Source organism: Pelodiscus sinensis, chromosome 12 (assembly GCF_052426305.1).
Source record: "Pelodiscus sinensis isolate ZL-2025 chromosome 12, ASM5242630v1, whole genome shotgun sequence".
In the NCBI taxonomy this organism is placed as follows: domain Eukaryota; kingdom Metazoa; phylum Chordata; order Testudines; family Trionychidae; genus Pelodiscus; species Pelodiscus sinensis.
This window is the reverse complement of record NC_143063.1, coordinates 43,668,624-43,690,660: the sequence shown is the minus strand read 5'-3', so window position 1 is coordinate 43,690,660 and position 22,037 is coordinate 43,668,624. Positions and strand designations below refer to the sequence as shown.

At 43.9% G+C, this 22,037-nt stretch overlaps 2 protein-coding genes across 6 annotated transcripts in view; both read right to left on the bottom strand.

Annotated features, from left to right (window-relative positions):
- Window positions 1–8,338, bottom strand: part of CRISPLD2 (cysteine rich secretory protein LCCL domain containing 2) — a 49,021-nt gene extending 40,683 nt beyond the window's left edge. The window contains exons 1-2 of one of the 2 annotated variants that reach the window (XM_025178612.3): window positions 8,007–8,338; window positions 552–894 (exon numbers count right to left, since the gene is read on the bottom strand). In XM_025178612.3, the coding sequence (XP_025034397.1) occupies window positions 552–776 (225 nt within the window). In that variant the 5' untranslated portion in view covers window positions 777–894; window positions 8,007–8,338. The remainder of the gene's footprint in view (window positions 1–551; window positions 895–8,006) is intronic. The other variant, XM_014580769.4, reaches the window with a different exon arrangement.
- An 11,388-nt stretch (window positions 8,339–19,726) lies between these two features.
- USP10 (ubiquitin specific peptidase 10) overlaps window positions 19,727–22,037 on the bottom strand; it is an 89,874-nt gene continuing 87,563 nt past the window's right edge. For all 4 annotated transcript variants that reach the window (XM_075939975.2, XM_075939977.2, XM_075939976.2 and 1 more), the window contains one exon: window positions 19,727–20,782. In XM_075939975.2, coding sequence (XP_075796090.1) covers window positions 20,595–20,782 — 188 coding nt within the window. In that variant the 3' untranslated portion in view covers window positions 19,727–20,594. The remainder of the gene's footprint in view (window positions 20,783–22,037) is intronic.

Genomic DNA, 22,037 nt, shown 5'->3' with positions numbered 1-22,037 from the left:
CAAGGGGCTAAAGTCAATGAGAGCTGGCAGAACTAGCACACCGCAGGGGCATGTAGGACTAGACAGGGACTAGCACAGCGATGCAAAGAAAGCCAGCCAAGGTGGGATTCCTGGAGGAGAGTAAATGCGTCTCTGAGGTTCTGATGCAACTTCTCTAGGGCAGGCTTTGGCACGGCCCAATGCCAGAGTCTTTCAGCAGACACATCCCCAGGGAGAATGTAGATTAAACGGTAGGAAAACCAGGAGACTTGGATGACATTTCGGTACCGGTCTAAGCTGCCAAGGGAGGCTGTGGGGCTGCTATCAATGGAGGCATTCAGGGTGAGACTAGACAGAAGTGGGAATGTTTTATGGATAATGAAATCAGTCCTGAAACTATGCAGTAGGATGACCCACTAATGGGCCTTTCCAACATAAACAATTCAGCGGTCTAAGATGGTGCCAGGGAACCACTAGAGGAAAACCTATTATAGCAGAACTTGTTACAGTCCTCTAGCCAGGAGACAAACTGAAGTGACTACACACATTTCCATACCAGTGGGTGAACTCACCATATATTCCATATTGGCGGCTGAAGGATAGACTTCACCTCTCAGCTTGTTATGAAGCATCAAAATCTCTTCTTTGTCTGACCTTGGAATCGCTCTCTTGGCTCGGGAGTGATAGCTCTTCCAAATGTTCTCAAAGAAAGTACCATTGGGCAAGTAAAAGCATCGGGCTTCCTGCACCAAAACCAGGAGATATCCAAGGAGGAACCAAGACAGGGTAGGACTCATGGTCTACTCTGCGGTCAATGGACGTCGAGATGAACGAGGTGGAAGCACTCTGATTTTCTCTATTGCGCTGGACTGGTCTGGAATTCAGGTAGGAAACAAACAGTCACTCCAGGGAACACTAAGGAAGATCAACAGCATGTCAAGAGGATGAAGGCAAATCTGAAAATTAAACGAATTATTTTCTCTCCTACACAGCCGCAGTGCACCTCAAGGGTTCCCATTTCACAGATAGCAAGTCCTAGCCAGTTGGACAGGGCCAATTTCTTAAATCAGGTATTGTCTAGATTTCACACTGAATACTCTCGCGTTCCATAACTACTCACCGTTGCCCAATTTGCACATGCACTCGTTGGGGTGATATGAGCTTATTAGGTAGGTCATGGCACGTGAATTTTGCAAGGCCAACCCTTTTGCCTACAGCTATTTCCAACATGCCCATCGAGGCAGGAAAAAGAGGGCTGCATCAATATGAAATGTTCATAACTTCCTCCCAGCCCATTCCACATGCCGACTCTAGAGCAGGTGCGGGTAACCTAAGGTCCAAGGGCTGGAAGTGGGTCCTGGCTTGCCTAGAACTGTCCCCCAAAGCTCTGGGTTCCCCACCCCTGCATTGAAGAACCCACTCTGGTGCTCCAGCCCCACGTCCCTCACCTCCAGTTCTCCCCATGGGGTTGGAGTGCCAGCGCTGGCTGCTTGTTGTAGGGGAGGAGCCACAAGACTTCTGGGCTGGAATCAGGCAAGCCAGAGCTGGGTCCGATCCACAGAGGGCAGTAAAGTGCTGCCTGGAGGCTTCCCCCCCCCAAAAAAACAAAATCTACTAGCCCTCCTAGGCTTTGCTGTGTGAAGGGAATGTGGGGGGTGTCTTTCTGCTTCTCAGTCAGGGGCCATGTCAGTGAAGTGGGTGGGTTTTTTTGGGGGGAGTTGTGGGGGCTTTTTTGCTTCTCACTCATGTGCAGCCCTCCAATTTCATATTACAGGTTGGACCTCTCTAGTCCGGCAACCTCTGTGGTCCGGCATAATTTTATTTTGCCAGATGTCCACTTACCATGCATATGGCCAAGTTTCCTGATTTTTCTTTAGGTCAGCGGCCCCCAACACAAAAAAGGTTCCCCATCCCGCGTCTAGAGGGTCCCAGTACAGCTCCAAGACAAAACAGAGGGGGCTGTTTGGGGAATAGAGCATATCCCGGACAGCCCTGGACAGGGCCAACTTATCCATTAGGCACAGTAGGCACAGTGCCTAGGGCCCACGATACTCTTAGGGGCCCACAAAAATGTTTTAATTTATTTTAAAATCAGAAGAAAAAAAATGAACTTTTAGGGTCGAAGAAAATGTTTTAATTTTTTTCTCACATCAGAAAAAAATGAAACTTTTAGGGCCCGCAAAAAAAAAATCTATTAAATTTTGCCTAAAACAGAAAAAAAAATGTTGAAATATTTAAAGTTATATCAAAAATAATTTTTAATATTGATATTATTATAGTGGGAGGGGCCTATGAAGGCAAATAATGCGGCCCACAAAAGTCATAATGCGGCCCTGGCTCTGGAATGCCCATAAAAGTAGAGGGAGGTGCAAAAATATATGGAGATTCTCCTGAGAGGTGTAATTTATATCCATCAGAGTGAATCACCGGCCAGGCCCTTAAAATATCACATTCTCCAAGCTGTGACTTTTCACGTCTGCAGGGGGAGAAACGACAGGTTGTTTCTTCCAAGTGTTGTCGTTCGAGGAGGAGAACAGCTCCTAACAAAAGGGAAAGCAAACTTCCCCAGCAGCCAAGTCACAGAGGGTCAGACATGAGCTATAGCTATTTCACAGGCCTCCGCCTGCCAATAGACTCCGGCAGAGCCAGCCCCCAGAATCTGTCTGTTTGTGTGAAATGTCATCGTAACATCAGAGCAATCAAATTCCCCTCCGCAAGTGACGCATTGGGGTGTTCTCACTGACGCGGTTACAACACTCAGCTGGAGACAGACGTGCAGCCAACTCGATGAATTATTACAGAGCAGGAGAGGAGCTGGAGCAGGTTTTCCGCTCCTCACCTCAAAGAGGAACCAATTCTGCATTGCTCAGTTGCCAAGAGTCAACCTGCCTGGAACGGGAAGCCGTAATCAGAGCTGAATGCTGGCCTGAAGTGTGCTGACGATGATGGTCTAAATCACCTTGGACCTTGATCCTCTCTCCATCTTCAGACTCACCTGTAATCTTCAAGCAAACCCTCCACCCTGATTCTGATCATTAACTGTCCGTGCTTTGTCCCTCACCTGACAGACAGTTATCTTGGCTTAGATCCTACGTTCTCTGGTACTACAGATTTGTCCAGTTAGCTGGGATGGGCTGGTAATATCATGGGAATACAGGTTGAACCTCTCTAATCCAGCACCCTCTGGACCTGACTGGTGCCGAACCAGAGAATTTGCCAAACCACAGGAGATCAAAATTGTCTAGCAGCATTACCAACACTTCCACTGCTTGCTGGGCTCTTAGAAGACATTTAGGGGTATATTTAGAGCTAAATTACAGCATAGAACACGGAGAACCAGGACTGGTGGCTGTGAACAAACTTTATAGGACCACAGGAAACTGAGCCGTACGCATGATAAATGGACATTCGGCTCTGGACCACAAAGGTTGCCAGACCAGAGAGTGCAGGAGTAGAAAGGTCCAACCTATAATATGAAATTGGGTTTAAACGTTCACACTGGACAGACAATGGAACAATCCAGTCACATCTTCATAAAACCAAAGGAGAGAATTACAGATTTCCAGTGTTACTGAGTGATGTTTGCAGTCTGGGAACCACCATGCCAATGGTCAAGTATCAGAGGGGTAGCCGTGTTAGTCTGAATCTGCAAAAGCGACGAGGAGTCCTGTGGCACCTTATAGACTAACTGAAGTGTAGGAGCATAAGCTTTCGTGGGCAAAGACCCACTTCGTCAGATGCATGTCACTGCATCTGACGAAGTGGGTCTTTGCCCACGAAAGCTTATGCTCCTACACTTCATGCCAATGGGAACAACTGTATATCAGGGCAGCTGTGTAAGGAGGGAATATTTCAAGAGAGGCAGCTTTTCCTTAATCAAAATTATCCCAAAGGCTGTCCAATTACATTAGGAGGAGCATGGCTGGCAGATCTAAGGAAGTGACTATTCCTCTTTGTTTGGCACTGGTGAAGCCATATCTACAGTATTGCACCCAATTCTGTCCTCCCCTCTCCCCTCCCATTACAGAAAGGATGTGGATGCAATGGAGAGGGTCCAGTGGAGGGCAACCAAAATGATTAGGGGGGTGGAGCACATGACCTATGAGGAGAGACTGAGGGATCTGGGCTTATTTAGTCTACAGAGGAGAAGAGTGAGGGGGGATTTGATAGCAGCCTTCAACTACCTGAAAGGGGGTTCCAAAGAGGATGGAGAGAGGCTGTTCTCAGTGGTCACAGATGGCAGAACAAGGAGCAGTGGTCTCAAGCTACCATGGGTGGAGGGGAAGGGATCTAGGTTGCTTATTCGGAAAAGCTATTTCACTAGGAGGGTGGTGAAGTCCTGGAATGGGTTACCTAGGCTGGTGGTAGAATCTCTATCCCTAGAGGTTTTTAAGTCCTGGCTTGACAAAGCCCTGGCTGGGGTGATTTAGTTGGGATTGATCCTGATCTTAGCAATGGGTTGGACTCGATGACTCCTGAGGGCTCTTCTAAACCTAGGGTTCTATGATTCTATGATATTAAACATCCCAGAACCCTTTCCTGAATAGGCCCCCAAATGTTTTCTCTACGTGACTGGTTCTGCAGATTGTACTGTTTACATTAACAAGCATTGCAAATTACCACTACGTCCTCCCCAACTGGGCATTTTAATGCCGGGGTGTTTCTGGCTTGAGGGTATTGTTGAACGTGTTTGATAGAGGTGATTCATTTTCCTTCTTATAGAGTGTCTGGGTGAGGATGGGGAGCGGAGGACAGCAGAACTGCTCTGATGGCTGAAAAAATAAATCAAAGCTTGTTACCTATTTAGCTGTAGAAATATTTCACTTCCCATCTAATGGAAGAGCAGCCAGGTGTTAACAACATACTTTTAAGCAGGAGTATGCACACAGCACGCAATTATTTTGATGATGCTCAGAATGCATCTAATGGATCTAATTCTCCAAGGTGCTGACTCTCATGACTCCAGCAAAAGTCAAGGGGCGTGCTGAACCCTGGCAAACCAAGCCCAGAGCTTATGCTGTCCAGCATGTTTGTCCAGTGCTTAACACAACGTAGCCCCACATCCCTGGCAGCCTTCTCAAGGCTACTGTGATATAAAACAGCAACTTTATAAGCAAAGTATTAAGGGATTGAGCTGGAGATCATGGTAGGATTACATAAAGAAAGTGTCTTAATTACTTCACTAAACCACCCTTTGGTTTATAGGGCAAGTGTGATACACAGACATGCATAATCCCTAGCCAGGGTTTTATCAGTTAAATTGAGGTTGAATTAGCCTAGTAAAAGCATTCAAGGCACACAACTTCCAGATTTCTTTTAAGGATAAATATTGCTCTCATCTCGTCCTCTTCCCAGCATTGTTCGCTGGCACAAACCTGTCCATAAGTGAACCGTAAGTGGATAAAGAGAAGGGAGAGGGGAATGAGCTATTATTTTGCAGCCTGCCTGGCCCAGTCCAAGGAACAACTCCTACTTTCAGACACTTCCCCAAGAGGTTTCACATACAGATACTCCGCCAGGGCTATTTACAATGTGGCCATTTAATATGAGCCGTTTTAAATGCAATCTGCTTCTTAGGTATGGTGGCGAGAAGCAGGCAGCTGGCATCAGCTGCAGTTTCCCTCCTGACCTGGATTCACTCCTTTTTCTAACAAGGGGGCCACGTCTGGCACACAGTGAAAGTATAGAAACTGCAACTGGCAAATCAGCTGAGCCACCTGACAGCCCAGAGTTACACCGCAGGTGTTACTGTGCCATGAAGTCAACATCCCAAGTCCTTAACAGACCTTAGGCAACTTGACTCAGACCCCTTCAGCAGCTGGTCAGCACTGTGTAACAGACGGCAGATTATTCTCCGAGGCCTCTTGTCTGCTTGTCAATAAACATCCCTAATGCCTTTCCCCACAGGGGCTGCCTTGAAACTTAGTTTTAATGTTGGTGAAGGACGTATTCAGTCCCTGCAGCAGACAAATCGCCCATTGCAACCTCTGTGAATGCACATCCATAGGCGCATTGATTTCAATTAAAAATCGGGGTAAGACCGGACATTAACTTCCATGGGAGTAGATCCTAGCCCAGTAAGATCAACGAATCGAGTTCTTGTCAGGTAGGATTGAACCCAGGATCTTAGGAGCTAAAGCCATGAGCCTCAGCTGGGTCAGAGAAAAGCCAAGTGGCCCCAAGCTAAGGTTGTAGAGCAGCCTTCACTCTTCCTTTCGATGGTCTCAGGGCCCCCGCATTACACAGGCAGAGCTATTGCCATACTAGCCCAGCTCAAAGGTCTGACTTGTCTAGTGGTCTGCCCCAGGATGTCTTAGAAGCAGTGACATTAAAACAGGATAATGGCAAAGACACACTCCTATTACAGTATGGGCAACTATAACACTCCTTGGTACACAGTGAAACCCTGTGGACGCCCATGGGAATTTGAGTGGGCAAAGAACACAAGAGGCAAGTCCTCCACCGGGATCCATGGTTCCAAGCTCTTCTTCAACCCAGCAAACCCCAGTTCAGCAACACTGTTTAAGAGCTTTGCTAAATCACAGCTCCAGGCTCCACAGACCACTGGCTGGCCAGTTGTGAAACTCCTACAAGCATTGGATGCACATTGTGTTCAAGCTGGAAGTTTGACAGTCATCTCAAACACTGTGCCAGCTGTGATTACACTTTGCTGCATTGGGAGAGGGGGAATGGAAGCATTTTTATGGCCTCTTTTCCGACATCTCAGGCTCATGCAGACATTTAGGGCTGATCAGAAACCATTGAAACCCCAGCAGCTACCTCCTGAAAGTTCTCACCTGCCAACGACATCCCACTGGGGGACAAAGGAAAGGCATTTTTCTGAGATTGGAGGAGGTCATCTTTAAATGGGCTTTGAAAAGGTAAGTCACAAAAAGTTACTGCCTGGACTAATTGAAAGCTTCTAATCTCAGACTGTAGTAGCCTGGATAACCTCTGAAGCTGCCATGCAAAATTCCCTGCTCCACCCACAGACAAACAAAGTTAGCCTCAATGTGGTGTCCTCACCAGACCTTAAAGTTTTACTGTTATTGAGCTCTAGTTAAATATTAAAATGGTTGTCTCATTTCCCCCAGTTATACAAATATATCCCAAAATACCCAGTGCCATGGGATAACTTAAACAGAGAAGGCAGAGGAAACTGGCAAGTGCAAGAGTTAACATAGGATGCCAGCAATAACTCAAAACCAGTAGCGCAGAGTCAGTGCTGGATCAAATTTTCACGCTTATAGATAAATTCAGGATACAAGCACTACGCCCACTGTATAGTTTGTGCATGCAGCCTGGCCTTTTTAGCCAAGATGCACATATTTGAGGCTTTGGAATGTTGACAGGTTTCCCCCTGAAAACGTTAGACCTGCAGAATATTCAGAGAAATTACAAATTCTGTGACTCAGAATATGTAATTATCGCTATCACGTAGAACAATGAAATCTGTGTTTTCAAAGGGAGAGAGAAATCATCTGGATCTGTCATCACCCACTCCAGGACAATACAAGAGGTTCAGTTTCTGTCTAAAGCCACACTAGAAGTTGGGTTGTTGTTTTTTTAATTGTTCTACTAGTATTTGAAGGTTCTGATGAATTCATTTGAATCGCGGTTCTGATTACATGTGAATATAACATATAGCTTAATATATAATAGCTGATATTTAAATAGGACGAAGATGAAGAAAAAAAAATCAGGAGATGTTTCAATTAATGGTCAGCCAATTGTTAGAGGTTTTAGCAACAGGACTTCCAGAGGATTATATTATCTATGACACCTTCCACCTATGTGCTTGTAACTGTGTATAATATGAGTAATACTATTTACATACCATCGGTTGCTATATTAACCCATTATGAACTATTTATGAATGGAACTTTAATATTAACATGCAATTGTGTATCACACCCGCTCTTTTGGAGACAGTCTTAAACCTACCCCATCCTTGACACCGATTCGGGTTGCACACAACGCAGGCAACTATGTTTAAAACCACCGCTGTACTCAAACTTCACGCTTACCTCTCAAAGTCTGCAAGTCCGCTGGAAGTGAAAACTCCTCCCAAACCTGCGGGTGCGAATTCTCTCTAAACCGGGAGCGGGGGAAGTAAAACGAGGTGCAATGAATGCTAAGGTCTCAGAGCAGCTGGCAGCGATGAATGCTGTTCCCATGAACTCCCTCCGTGATATTTATACTCTCCAGGGTTGGGATGATCTGCTGGCCATCTCAGATCTTGGCAACGGCTCTGTATTTTCTGAGAGGGGGGGGGATAGAGGGGTGTCATCAAATCTCTCAGCGCAGCGGGGAGCTACCACTGAGCCTAAGAAAACTGAGACTCGCCCTCCCAAATGGAGTAATATAAAACACACACACACGTGGAACAAAACGGGGGAGGGGGGCGTTGGGGGGGCGGTGGGGGAGGATACCATCGGGTGGGAGGGGCCAGTAATGAAAACCAAATGATTATTTGCAAGTTTTCCATGAGCCCCGCTAGCAGGACGGCTCCGATGCAATTCAGCGGTGGACTCCGGAGAGATCGGTCGGCTGCCGCCCTTGAAGTTTAACAAACAACCCCCCCAAAAGGCCACTCACGCGGGGGTCGCAGGGCTCCTCCTGCCCCGAAGCGTGTGGCTGCCCAGGGCAGCTAGGAAAGGCGAGCCCCGGCCGAGGAGAAATCAAAGGGAAGATTGAACCGCACAAGGCACCAAGGTAGATCCAAAGGGGAGGGGGGCGCAGCGTAAAAGCGCTGTAGCCAAACTGCCTCCCAACTCGGGGCACCCACAGCCCCGCGGGGACCCCTGCAAGAAGAAAGTTTTCAGTTCAGTGTCTTGCCAGTCTGAGTGAAGCTTTCTCCCCCCCCCCCCCCGCACCCCGCACCCCACTTGCCCGGGGGTCTCCCACCTTTTTAAGCACCCAGATCATGTTTTCAAGGCAGGGTCTACCCCAAACCCCTGCACCCCCTCCTTGAGCGCCCCTTCTCCGAGGGCCTGCTCCTGCTCTCTCCATCCTCCCTCTCTTCCCCATCCTCCCTCCTTTTCACGGGGGGTGGGGCAGATGGGGGGGGACACAGGCTGTAGTCTTGGGCTAAGGGATCTGGAGTGGGAGGGGGCTCTGAGCTGAGCCTGGGGCAGGGAGTTGGGGTGCAGGAGGGGGGTCAGGATACAGGCTCTGAGGGAGTGTGGGTCCAGGGGGCTCAGGGCTAGGGGTGCAGGAGGGGCCATGGGCTCAGAGCTGGCTCCAGCTGGGCATTGTTTTCCTCAGTGAGGCCTGGGTGGCGGGGCAGTGAGGCTAAGTCAGGCTCACACTCTCCAAAGCAGGCAGCAAACTCTCTCCACTCCAAACCCGGTTGTGTCCCCACCAGTCTGTGGAAATAGACTAGAATGTGGGAGGGGGCACCTTGCCATCAGCACCCCCTCCTCTCCCTTCCCAGCTCTGCACAGCCAGCAGGAGGCTGAAGGGGGGAGGGGAGAAGGGCAGCCCCAAGGCAAAGGGCAGGAGATGCACAGCAGTGGAGGAGGGGCAGCTAGCGCTTGATAGCCTCTGGGCCAAGCCAAGAGCTGAGGGGATCACCTGTCAGAGGCTCCAAGATCTACTGGTTGGTGACCACTGCACTAGCCTGTCCTTAGATGCCAGGGGGCTGCAAGGGTTATTGCCTAGCAATTGCAAGCCTGAAACTGACCACTGGCAGGGGGGGCGGGGGAGAGAATAAGTGCTCAGGTTAGGTGAGGGGCCTACCAGAGCTGATGGGTTTACAAAGGTGGATTCCAAAGTGCCTGAGCACAGCGAGAGGAGCTGCCCTTTCAGTTCCCTTTCATTAAAAGAGAACCAATAACAAACTAATTCTGATGGCTAAGGGGGCTCCCTGAGGATTTTAGAGCAAGGTGGGGCTGGCCTGCTCCATGTACACGGTTAGGAACAGGAGGTTGGTGGCTGTCAAAAGGCTTGGTTTGGGCAGAAGAGAATCTGAAAGGGCTGGGGAAATAAACCAGTGAAATTAACATGCAGGTTTATAAACCCTGTGGCAGCGAAACTGGGAGCCCAGCCGTAGGCTCCTGATGCCAACGCTAGAGGGGGTGGAGGCGGAGGCAGCGGGGCTGGAGCCAAGCAGAGATACTGCCCTGTGAAACCTGGCAGCTGCCAAAGGGCACAGCTGCTCAGCAGCACTGGGAGGCACAGGGCTGTAAGCCTGACCACTAGGTTGCCAGGTGGTGGGGCCAGGCACCCAGGAGTGAGGCTGGCCCGTGGTGCAGCAAAAAACTGGGGAGCCTGGCTGCCACTGGATGGAGCTGCCTGGTGAGGCTGGGAGGCAGCGAGGCTGCCCAGTGAATCTGAAGCCAATGCAGGTGTGACGGCACGTTGGGGGTCCCCCGTCTCCTGCACCCCGAAATGGCACAAACAGACTGCACCAGCCGGTGGAATAGAGGAAGTTTATTGCCTCTCCAGGATACAGCACAGCACAGATGTAATCTGGTCACAGAGCTGGGCTAGGATGCCTCAGGCCCCCTTGAGATGGGGGAGGAGACTGGGCCCCTAAACTCCAGCCTCTTTCCCTAGGCTGCCTCCTCCATGCTCCCAGACAGCCACTAAACCAACCCTCTTCCAGCCCTTCCCCCAGCCAGGGCAGCATTCCCCCTTCCTTTGTTCCTCTCCATGGGGGGTATCTGGTTCAACCAGTTTGGCATCACCTTTGCATAGTGAGGTTTTCCCTGCTGGGTCTTGCTCCAGACAGCAGAGGTCACCACAGCCCAGCAAGTACCCCCACTACGTCACAGCAGGACTTGTCACCTGCTGGCTCCACTGGACCCCGGCAGGGGATGGAGCCAGGCAGTGGGACTGTGCATGCCAGCAGCAGGCAAGGAGCCCTGCATGTGGAAGGGCTGCTGGCAGGGGGAAGCCAGCTGGGAGGCTGGCAGCAAGGCCATGGCTGGGGGGACCGGTGACAGGGATAGGCCCAGCAATGACCTTCCCTGATCTGGCAAAATCCCTCCTCCAGGCCAATGCTGGTATGTATATACACAATATTGCCAGGAATGCACGTAGGAAAAACAGCCAAGGTCTTTTTGAAACAGACCTGGATAATTTTCTGTTTAGAACTTCTGATGAGTGTCCTAAGAGTTTTATTCTTTTCAAAAGTAAATAATATAGCCAATCAATAGTGGTTTGAAGACTGCAACTCTGTGATAGTCTTCAAATATTGATGTATTTAAAACACAGCAAAGCTTACAAATAAAAATAGATCAGTTATATTTGATATATGGATTATTAGATCATCATTAAATAAACAAGGCCATTCAATTCAGTGCTGTGCACAATTCAACAGTGGGGAGAACCCCCCCCCCCCTTTTAAATGTTCACCAGGTACAGATGTCTTTGCTTCATCACTCTTGGCTTTCTAGGATTTCTCAGAGCTAAGCTCTCTTTTTTTTTTTTTTTTTAAAGAGTTGATACCTTGTTTTCATAATCCAATCAGGCTGGATATCTGTCAGCATTACAGAAATCCCCAAAGATGGCTTCCAGGCTGCATGGCTTTTGAAATAATTGGATCCATTAAGTTTTATCAATATTTTTCTTTAGAGCATGGGTGCCAAGCACCCTTGTCTCAAGAAAAATCGAACAGCAAAATGTGAATGTATTTACAATATCATCAACTCTCTGTCAAGGTCAACTCTTTTCCATTTGTATGTGGATGACATTTCTGTTTCTTTCAAAGGTGTTCCCTGTGTGAAACAATGGCATAGGGCCCCGTATCTGTAGCTCACAGCCCTGTTTTACTTATAGACATTCAGAGCAAAGTTGGGTATGTTTGAAAATCTCAGCCTTAGCCCAAAATGTCCTGATGCTGGGATGTGATGATGGACAGGACAACAGAGTCGAGCGCAGAAGACAGTTAGCCACAGTTACTTGGAAGTCCTAGACAGGACTGTATTTTTCTTGAATTAATTTTCTTGCACCACAACTTTTTACAGGCCTGATGGTTTTGCTAAGTCCGCAGAATAACCCTTTTTTAACCAAGTCAACAGCATTAGGCCCATCAACTTCTGTTTAGGTCTCCCCTATAACGGCAACCACAGAGAATCATCCAAATCCAGAGACAGGACCAGGCTCCAAATTCCAACACTATCTCTGAGCACTAGTCTCTTCAAGTGATGCAAACCACCCACAGCTCTGGTACAGTGAGTCATCTGCCTCTTAAAGATGCAGCATTAGTATTACCAGAAAGTCGATTAGTTCATTTAAACACCACATAGACTTCTCAAAATAATTCCCAAGAGGGAGGGGAAGGGTTGAGATTTTGTAATCCCCACACATTCCTGCTACAAATTAACTCTTTCCAGTGATTCAGGCTTAATAGAGTTACCCATCTCTGTACAGCCTCTCCCCAACTTATCAACCAGTTACGGACCAAGCAATTGGTCCATAACTCAGTTTGTTTGTAAGTTGGACCCAACAGAGTTACACACGACCGCGCTGTTCGTAAGCATGGATCGCATTCGTAACTTGGGGTCCGCCACTTACGACAGTTTCGGTCGTAAATGTGAATGGTCATAAGTCAACTGTTCGCAACTCGGGGACTGGCTGTATTCTTGGTGCTTTAAGGGATGCATCCCTTTGATATGGACAATTAGCTTTATCATCCAAATCCTGATACATTATCCAGTTGTTCTGTAGACTAGAACAATAAACTTCTCATCACTTGTAATCCAGGGCCCATTTCAACTGAAGTATGAAGAGATAGAACATTATATTGTCTATATTATCTATATAATATAATCTATCTTTTTCAAATCTCCCTTGGATTCCGTTGGGTACTTACGATCCCCACAAATTCAATGGATGAAATTTGTCCCTAATATAAGCTCACTAATGTCAACAGACTTAAAAACATGAATTTGGTCCACTTTGTGTTTACATGGAACTGGAAGGATGCAATGATAAACCGGCACTTCCATTGTGATCAAACATAGAAAGCGATATTGCCTATATTACATCATGTTCTGCAAGTATTTACCCAGGAGCAGTGTTCCCTGTAAACCAACCCTACTCAACACGCGGCCCATGGCCCATTTGTGGCCTGCGGTGAAGTTTGGGTTTACACGGGGCTCAACTCGTGGCCCGCAGGAGACATCCTTTGAACATGGCCTCCACTGGGAAAACGTTCCACAACGGCGAGTCAATATAATGGTCTTCTGTTGATATGCGTTTTAGTAGTTAAATTCCTGGATTGTCATTGCTCATTAAAAGTGCTGTTATATGGGTGGAAATCACGTAAATATTTCATTTTATTAACATCAGCAGAATTGACTTAAATGGGGCCTGTGTGTTGTGTAGTCTTGCCTTAATCTTTGTATTCATGGCCATCAGTGTGAAAGAAGCTATTTGCATATCTATATTTGCATATCTATATATGCAACCACACTTAAGTTGCAGCCCTCAGCATGTTCTGTTATCATTGTGGCCCTCGGGGCTTCCAAACTTGAGTAGCCCTGCTGTAAGCTGTGTGTTTGTGTGGCCACTCAGCTTCAAATGCCACTCAGCTAATTAGCAGAGCGTCCACAGCTAGGTTTTTTGTTTCTACCGGTGGTGCATATTCACACATCTCAGTGCACATCAAATAATTCTTCCACACACAGATGGAAAAAATTGGAGGGAACATTGTCCAGGAGTCCAAAACAGTTAGATCTCTTTCATGGCTATTAAATGATTAAAATAGGCTGGATTTCCTCAATGTGGACAGATATCCAACCATATGTGATTCTGAAAACGTGCCAGAAACCGGATTCTTCTTATCTGATGAAAAATCAATCCTTGATTCCTTTGTCTCACATGTTGCTAAGCCTTGACTCACTTCAAGAGGCAATTGTGGTGGTTGGGGGAGGAATTAGAAGCTGCACATTTTAGAAAAAGTGGCGTCACATGTCTCAAATTTTAATTTTGTCTTCAGCTGTTTCAAGTCCTACATTCAGCTGATGCCAAAACAAGTCAGAAGTTACTTTTTACCCATTTTATAGTTATGGTTTTGATTAGAACGTCTCTTGTTCATATGCGGGAAAAACCACATAAAGGGACTGAATATATGTAAGGAAAAGCTTTGTGTGTAACAGCCAACAAACAGAAATAAAGATTTCAATTATTTCACTTAATTTAACATGCAAACAGCATGCCTTGATCTTAGATTCAAACAGAATTGCACTCCATTTCTAATTCAAATATATACTCACATGAGAGGCACATATTGGTAGACTGAGATGGCAATTGCTCTTGATTCAAGGCAATTTCTCCCTGTTATAACAGTGTGCTTAGGGGCCCCAATCAGAAAATCAAGACCCCTTTGTGCTAAGCACCCTACAAACAAGTACCAAAACCTATTCCTCACTGAGTTTATAATTTCTGGGCCACAGCACACTCAATATATACCTCTTAACCAAATCCCCTCCAGACTCTCCTGCAAGAAAGCCTATTTTTGTGAGTTTCCATTGCAGGTTTGTAGATATAAAAAGTACAAAGATACTTTCCTGATTCACCCACCTTTAGAGTTTTCTCAAAGTAGAGGAAAAAAAGAAAAAAGCGATTTTCTCAGATGTAAATGACCATAATTGCTTTCTGATGTCAGCAATATCATAAAGCTAAAAAAGCAAAATGCACAATTACCCACAGATTTCTCTGCTATATACAATGCAACCAACTTTTACATTCTATTCAAAATGAAAGTTAAGCGCTTAAAATTTCTTAAGGCAAGAACTATGAGACCAGCTGTTGCTTTCCAATGGTAAAATGGATTAGAAATGATCCGCAGTAGTTTAAAACTGGAGTAGTTAATCATTCAGTGTGTGTCCCACAACTGCATGCTACTGGATATTGACTCAGCCCTACACAGCTGTAAACTATAGGTCTTATACTGCTAACAGCAAATGCATGGCCTACATTTTTTAAGCAGGAGGTTCTGTTTCAATAGTCATCGTGACCTTCTAAATGGCCATGTTTTGTGAAGTCCTAGGTTGCAACAGTTTAAAACAGGAAATGAACACAACTCAAACCCAGTTAAAATTGCAGATGTTTGGCAACTGGAAGAGTTTGGCTACATCAGAGCTAGTACGCCTGTCTTGAAGGTTCCAGAGGATTTTCAAGGGCCAAGAGTGGTTAGGCCAGGTGTTATTTTTTTTTATAGGAATAATCACAGCTCCAGCAACACCGTGCCTTTCATTATCATACAGCGGCAGTGATCAGGACTGACTCATCTGAAGGACTCATCAAAACCACTTCAGCATCCTGGATTTCCTGTGGCCGTTTCCCATTAGAGGAATGGAAAGGCCCAATCAACCCTTAAGACTAGAGTGGGAGCTATATGGCATGGCAGAATCCATTCAAAATTGTTTTAGATGAGTATTTCTTAGATCAATAAACATCATTACAAAAGCTCTTTAAGCACTTTTCCATTAGTGACACAAAAGATTTTGTATGAATGGATTTACAGCTGACAAAATATGAATTCAAGAGCAAATCTTGGAAACCAGAAGAACGGGTCTGGAAGGAGAGGGTTTCTATTTGTTTCTGGATTTTGAATGACAACCTAATATCTGGGTGCCCAATGAAATACGCTACTCATTGATTTTCTGCAGTTTCTAAGGTACAAAATTTCCCTCCTTCCCCCAAAAAAACCACACAAAATATTTATTGCATGGATTAAAAAGTAAGCCATTTAACTTCTTCCCCTGTCTCTGCAAGCTGAGAGAACAGTACTGACAGCAAAGGACCAGTGTGGAACTAAATTCATGAAAGACTAGCTTTGGATGGATGGCCCTATAGAAGAGAAATAATTAAAACACATAACCAAGATGCTGCCCACAGACTGCCTGAAAAAAAATTTAGGGCTAAAAAGGGCTAATTCTGTGGTTTTCCCTGGTGCTCCTCCATGACCTTACAAATTTTGGTTTGAGGGATGATATATTGCTAGCCAGTCTACAGAAGTTGCTAAGTATTTCACAAAGCAATAATACAATGAAATGCTGTGTCATTTATTAAACCCATCCTTACAGCATTGAACTTATCTGAACTGGTCTCAATTTTCTTTAATCAATACACTGATATTCTGCAATTTTGTCTAATTTACTTGGGACGAAAATTTCCAAGTGACAGTCTCCTGAAAAAAATCCACCTTTGTTTGTAGATCACTATATGACTCTCTGAAAAAAGTTACCTTTCAGTGTGTACTTTTAGTGTGCTCTAAGTGCTTATACTTACACCAAGATTTTTAATTGAAGGATGATTTTTAATTGAAGGATTCAGGCTTCTGTTGTTGAAAATGTTGACCTTTTTATGCATTCAAGCCAGTTTTTTTCCCTCTCTAAGGCTAACAACATCACTAAATAACTGTATCACTTAGCTCTGATACATTTGACATCAGTTACAGATAGAAATCAAGGACATACACACTGTTCAAAAACAAAAAAGCTAACAAAAAATAAAAAACTGGTTATGTGATGTCAGATGTTGTTACATGCTTTTCATGGGTTTAAGTAACTCACCACACAGGTTTCATCAACAATTGCATGTGCAATATCCTTTGTGCAAATTAAATCTTAAAAAATATGAAAACAGCAGCTTTTTTCATAACAAACATTGCAATACTTCTTTTTACACCGGAGATTAATCATAGAATACTAGGACAGGAAGGGACCTTTCCTTCCTAAGTGGAGCACTTTGCATTTAACTTCATCCTATTTACCTTGGACCATTTCTCCAATTTGTCCAGGTCATTTTGAATTCTGACCCCGTCCTCCAAAGCAGGTGCAACCCCTCACAGGTTGGTATCATCTGCAAACTTAATAAGCGTACTTTCTATGCCAATATCTAAATCGTTGATGAAGATATTCAACAGAGCAGGTCCCAAACATACCTCCCCCCCCTTAATCATGACTGTTCTTGGAAAAAACACACTTCTAGTGCATCTCTCATTTTAGCTTAGCAAAAAAATGATGAAGGGGAGGACATGAATATGCAGAATCATAGTGACTACTGTACTTCTCTTACATTGTGCTTGTAATAAGAGTTCCTCTTTCACAATTGTCTTATCACAATATTTTCAAAAACATTTTCACTTGACGCAATCCCAAGTAAACCCAGCTAAAGAACTCCAAATTCTTTTGCAAAAGACTGATTTAGAGGGCCGTTTTTGTGAAAAGACTTTGAAGAGTCTCTTACAAGCAGCCATAACCTGGATTTTATATAATCTACATTTACTAGAGACAGACTATATACACACACAAAAAATGTCATGAGCTAGTTATTTAAAGTTCTAGGAATCACCACTATCATCAGAAGAAAGGAATATAAACTTACGTCTGTTTAATGGTTCAACTTCTGCTTGGTTTCAGTTTTATTTGACATAGGAAAAACTCAGTGCAAGTGCATGTTAGTTAAAAGTATGATTACAAAATATTTTAAGTGCTGGCAGGGCCGGCCCACAACATTTTGGCACCTGAGGCGGGGAGCTCAAATGACGCCCCCAGTCCTCCTTGCTTGGGCCAAAACTTTGAAAGGTCTCGTGCCCTCCTTCCTCCAGCACAGCACTCCACCATCTCTGTGCATCTAGAGCAGAGAGAACACATATGCACCGGCAGCAGACACAATTTTCTACGTTCTGGGTTCTAGCAGCACAGCCGGCCCCGAGGGCTGGTATAATGGTCTAGTCCTACACCATTGACATCAATGGGAACAACAGATTTCAAAAGGGAGGACAGGCAGGGACGTACTGTGCAAAAAGTTATATATGTAATTAACGTTATAATGGATGGACTACTGTGGCTGTTGTAGGCTCTTATGTTTAAGACTGTGAAGAGTCTCATTGCTTTGCTGGATCAGGTTTTATGTGAAATAATAAGATTATTATCTCACTGCATGCCCTGTTCTAATAACTCCATAATAGGATGGCTGGTGTCAGCATAGGAAATTTTGTAACTCTAGAACTCATGATCCAGCTTTTTTTTTTTAACGTCACTATAGTTTTTGTAGCATTATAACAAGGTGAAATCTTAAAAACTATGAATATTTTGTGTCATCAAATTTGGAAGTCTTGTCACATATAGAGGTCACATTTGCTGGTGTTCATGATTCAACAATTGATCTTTGTTCAAAATTTGCAAAATTCTCCATCAAACAATACCATTCACTGCTCTTCTCTAGGAGCCATGGCTTTGGGGCAGTTTGTCTGGTATACAAACCTACTGGTTGGGCAAGTCCGGTTCCATGGGAATCCTGCTTGGTTCCTGGTGGAATTTCATCAAAATCAAAATGTCTTCCAAGTTGCGTTAGATCTCTTCCTATCAGCTCTAACAAACAGCTCCATAGCAAGTTACACACATCCGAACCACTCACCATTTATAACAAACTATCTGTAGGGATTGTAAAATGCTCTCGCCTCTGAGATTGGGGACTCCAGCAGTTGGAACAGTGCATAGCAATTCCTCCCAACAATTCAACACAAAGTGAAGAATCCAGCTGAAGCAAGAGTGCAAACTTAGGGAGAACGTGGTTATGCAAAGTAGAATTTGGCCAAATCACGGGGAGCATCTTTACCGCATTCTTAAAATATTACAGGATTAACAGTCAAGACTTCCTTTTATAATATCCAAAATAAGTTTTCATCCAGTTTCACTGAATATAATTATATGACTAAAGATCTGTGACACTTGCAGCTAAGGAAATACAATTTTTACTTTTTAATGTTTAAATAGAGGAAGTATGTTAAAGACGGAGAATCACATTTGAACATATAATGTATGCTCACCGTGTTAAGTCACTTGCAATCTCTCCTATTGCAACATCAGTTAATTTTCTCACTATCGGGGAGACGTAAATGAAATTCTGAGACAGGCAATCAACATTTTCTCAAAATTAAGTGTAAAATGTTAATGTTCCTCATTGAATAAGTGTGGACACAAAGGCCTGTTTAACTTCCATGAAAACATAAGGTACGGAACTCCTCTTCAGATAAGCGCTGAAAGAAGAGATTCTGAAAGCTGAAGCTATGATTATCACTTTCCCACTACTCCATTGTGGCTGTGGTTACCAAAGCCTTTTTTTGTTATTAACAACTTTAACTGTCATGCACAGGAGCTCAATCCTGGACCAGAACCCCATTATGTACAATGCACAGTTAATTGCCTTTTGATGAAAAGGCCAAATAGCACAAAAGGGCTGACCAAATACTATGTTAATAGGTGAGCTATGAACACCTTAGAACTATGAAAAAGGCAGACTGGTCAGTTCCTTCAACAAAAAGAAAAAGCAGCGCAATCACAGAGAAGTTGGATGGAAAGCAACTGTCCTGCCTGTGCCAGAAAAAGAGAAAGTGAAAAACTCTAGGCAGCTTAAGGAAATGCTACAGAAATTGCCTGGAACATAAGGCCTAAAAATTAAAACAGCCACTTCATTTCAAAAACGTGAAAGGAAAACAGAGGATAAAATACACTTTTTCCTTCAATTTGCTTTGTTAATGCAAAATTCATTTGACTGAGGAGTTATGAGGTATTTAAAATAATACTTTTATTGTAAGTACCACTGCACCTCTGAAAGGCGGGAGTCAGTACTTAAATCCTCAAAATAGGATCTTCTAGTGTCCTCTGAACTGGGGTGACTTTTATCCTGCTAAACAGCACTATTTTCTAATAGAAAATGCATAGTAACTATACGTTAAGAGTTTCCATTACGGACATTTACATTCAAAGAAAAACAACCCCACAACTTTAAACCAACTTTGTGACTTTTATTGATGGGCGACAACTTTATACTCCTAGATATCACTAAACTGTGTACAATTAGGAACTCAACATTATAGGAGAGCAGACAGCAAAATTAAACAAAGCAGACTTAAAGAAATATCAATCTTCATTATTTTGCCCATTTTTTAAAATCTCATGTACACAGAAGCATAAATGCAGTTTGAAATCTCTTAATAGCAATAAAGTTACAATCACCCATCTATATAGACTAACATTTTAACTCCAAATATTTGATCTGCAATGTGTACTTAAGCAGTTTCTCATCGCACAATTATTAAAATGTGTTGTTTTCCTATTAGGAACCAGCAACTCTGCATTTTGTACTTTTGTACATTGTTTTAAAGCACATAGAACCATTGTCTCCTGATACACATTGGCTCATGTTTTGCCATTTATCAAAAACTGCAGGGGGAGCAAAGAGTGGGTTTTTTTTTTTAATTTTTTTTATTTAAGTAAAGATAAAACTTATTTTCACAGAAATCTACAAGTTTTGTTGCTGGTGCAGGGTTTTCTTTTACTATGCAATTAGAAAGTGGGAATCAAATGCAAACCCCCTTTATCATCTTAGGATTCAGCATTAACTCATTTTTATCTTTTTGTGATTCGTGAGACTGTCTTTCAGCTAAATGACTTCATTCTGAAAAGTCAAAAGTCAACACACAAACTATGTTGTGCACGACCCCCAAGGTAGTTTCCTTTTTCACTCTATCCCATAGTTGCAAGGGAAAAAAAGGATTCACTCAAAAGAGCATTTAAAGGAGGAAAAAAGTTAGTGATAGTTGGCATTCTACAAAGCAGGTATCTTGCACACACAGCATAAAGAGGGAAGTTTCACAGCAGGTCAACTCGGCGATAGTACAGGAGGTAGGCTGTGCGTTCAGCAGACGGCTTCACCACCTGATACTGATTTATCACTTTGACAGCCTGGTCATCAATGCGTAACCAGCCATTAAGACCAATTTGGAAGACATCTGTAGTGTAGTGGCCACCAGTCGCACTATTTCCATGATGATAGACAACTGCAAAGAAATAAGTCAATGTTTATATTTTAAATGGTATTAAAACATGAGTACACATTTACTAAGATTCTTCTTTAAGTTCATAATTCAAACAAACTTTCCAACTCCCATGAGATCAAGAACACAATTTGTAAAGGGTTCAATACTTACACAAGAAATAAATCACAACTACATGTTGAGAGGCATGTTTAAGTTATGCTTACACAAAGGTCACTACTAAAGCCTTTACAAATGCCTTCGCAAATATACCGGCATTATCTGTATGACGGCAAATACTGTCTATTTGCAAAGAAAAAAACCTATTTTGATACTGGTGATGTTTCACTGGAAGCATACAAACTCAAGATTCTAAAGAAGTGAAAAATAATATCCTTCAGATCAAGTGGCACAAAGGTCTTATAAATATTATTCATTTACTACAGGACGTTCAGGGAAGCATTTACTTCACAAGAAAAGACCAATAGAATTGATAGAACATCTTTCTGCAACCATTAAACAAAGCTTCCAAAAATTCTTTAGCACTGACAAACTTAGTAAATTGATTAGAACAAAAATAACTGCTTGAAATCACCAACATTGTTGACATTTGTCATTTTAAGTCAAAAGGATCTTAACTATTCACTCAGATTGAAGTAGGCACTGTATCAAACACTCCTGTGACTTAAACCAGAAGCCTCTGAATCAACCTTCACAAATATCTAATAAAAACTTGTCTTCAAACACAAAAAGAAATCATGAAACTTTACAGTATCAGAACTTTCTGTTCAAAAGAGTTTCTATTACAAACGTAAGATACCCCCGTTTAACCCATTTCATTTTGCCTAATGTGTGGTTTCACATTGCAAAATTGATTCCATCAGAATCACAGAACACTAGAACTGGAAGGGACCTTGAGATCATCAAGTCCAGTCTTCTGTCCTCACAGTAGAACCAAACACCATCTAGATTGGGGTGGGAAATAATTTGACAGAGGGCCACTCCCAAGATTTTGTAAAGTGGTTGAGGGCTGCACTCTTCCAGGATATTAATGGAGCAATTTCAGAGTCTAGGATGGAGGTTGGATGCAGAAGGGAGCTCGAGGGAAGGGATTGCTGTGCAGGAGGGAGAATAGGGTCTGGGAGGGAGTTTGGGTGAAGGAGGTAGTTGTGACCTAGGGCAGGGAACTGGGGTACAGGGTTTTGGGATATGACCTAGGGTTGGAGGGGACTGATCTGGGGCAGGAGATTGGGGTGCCTATGAGTGCAGGAGGGGGGGA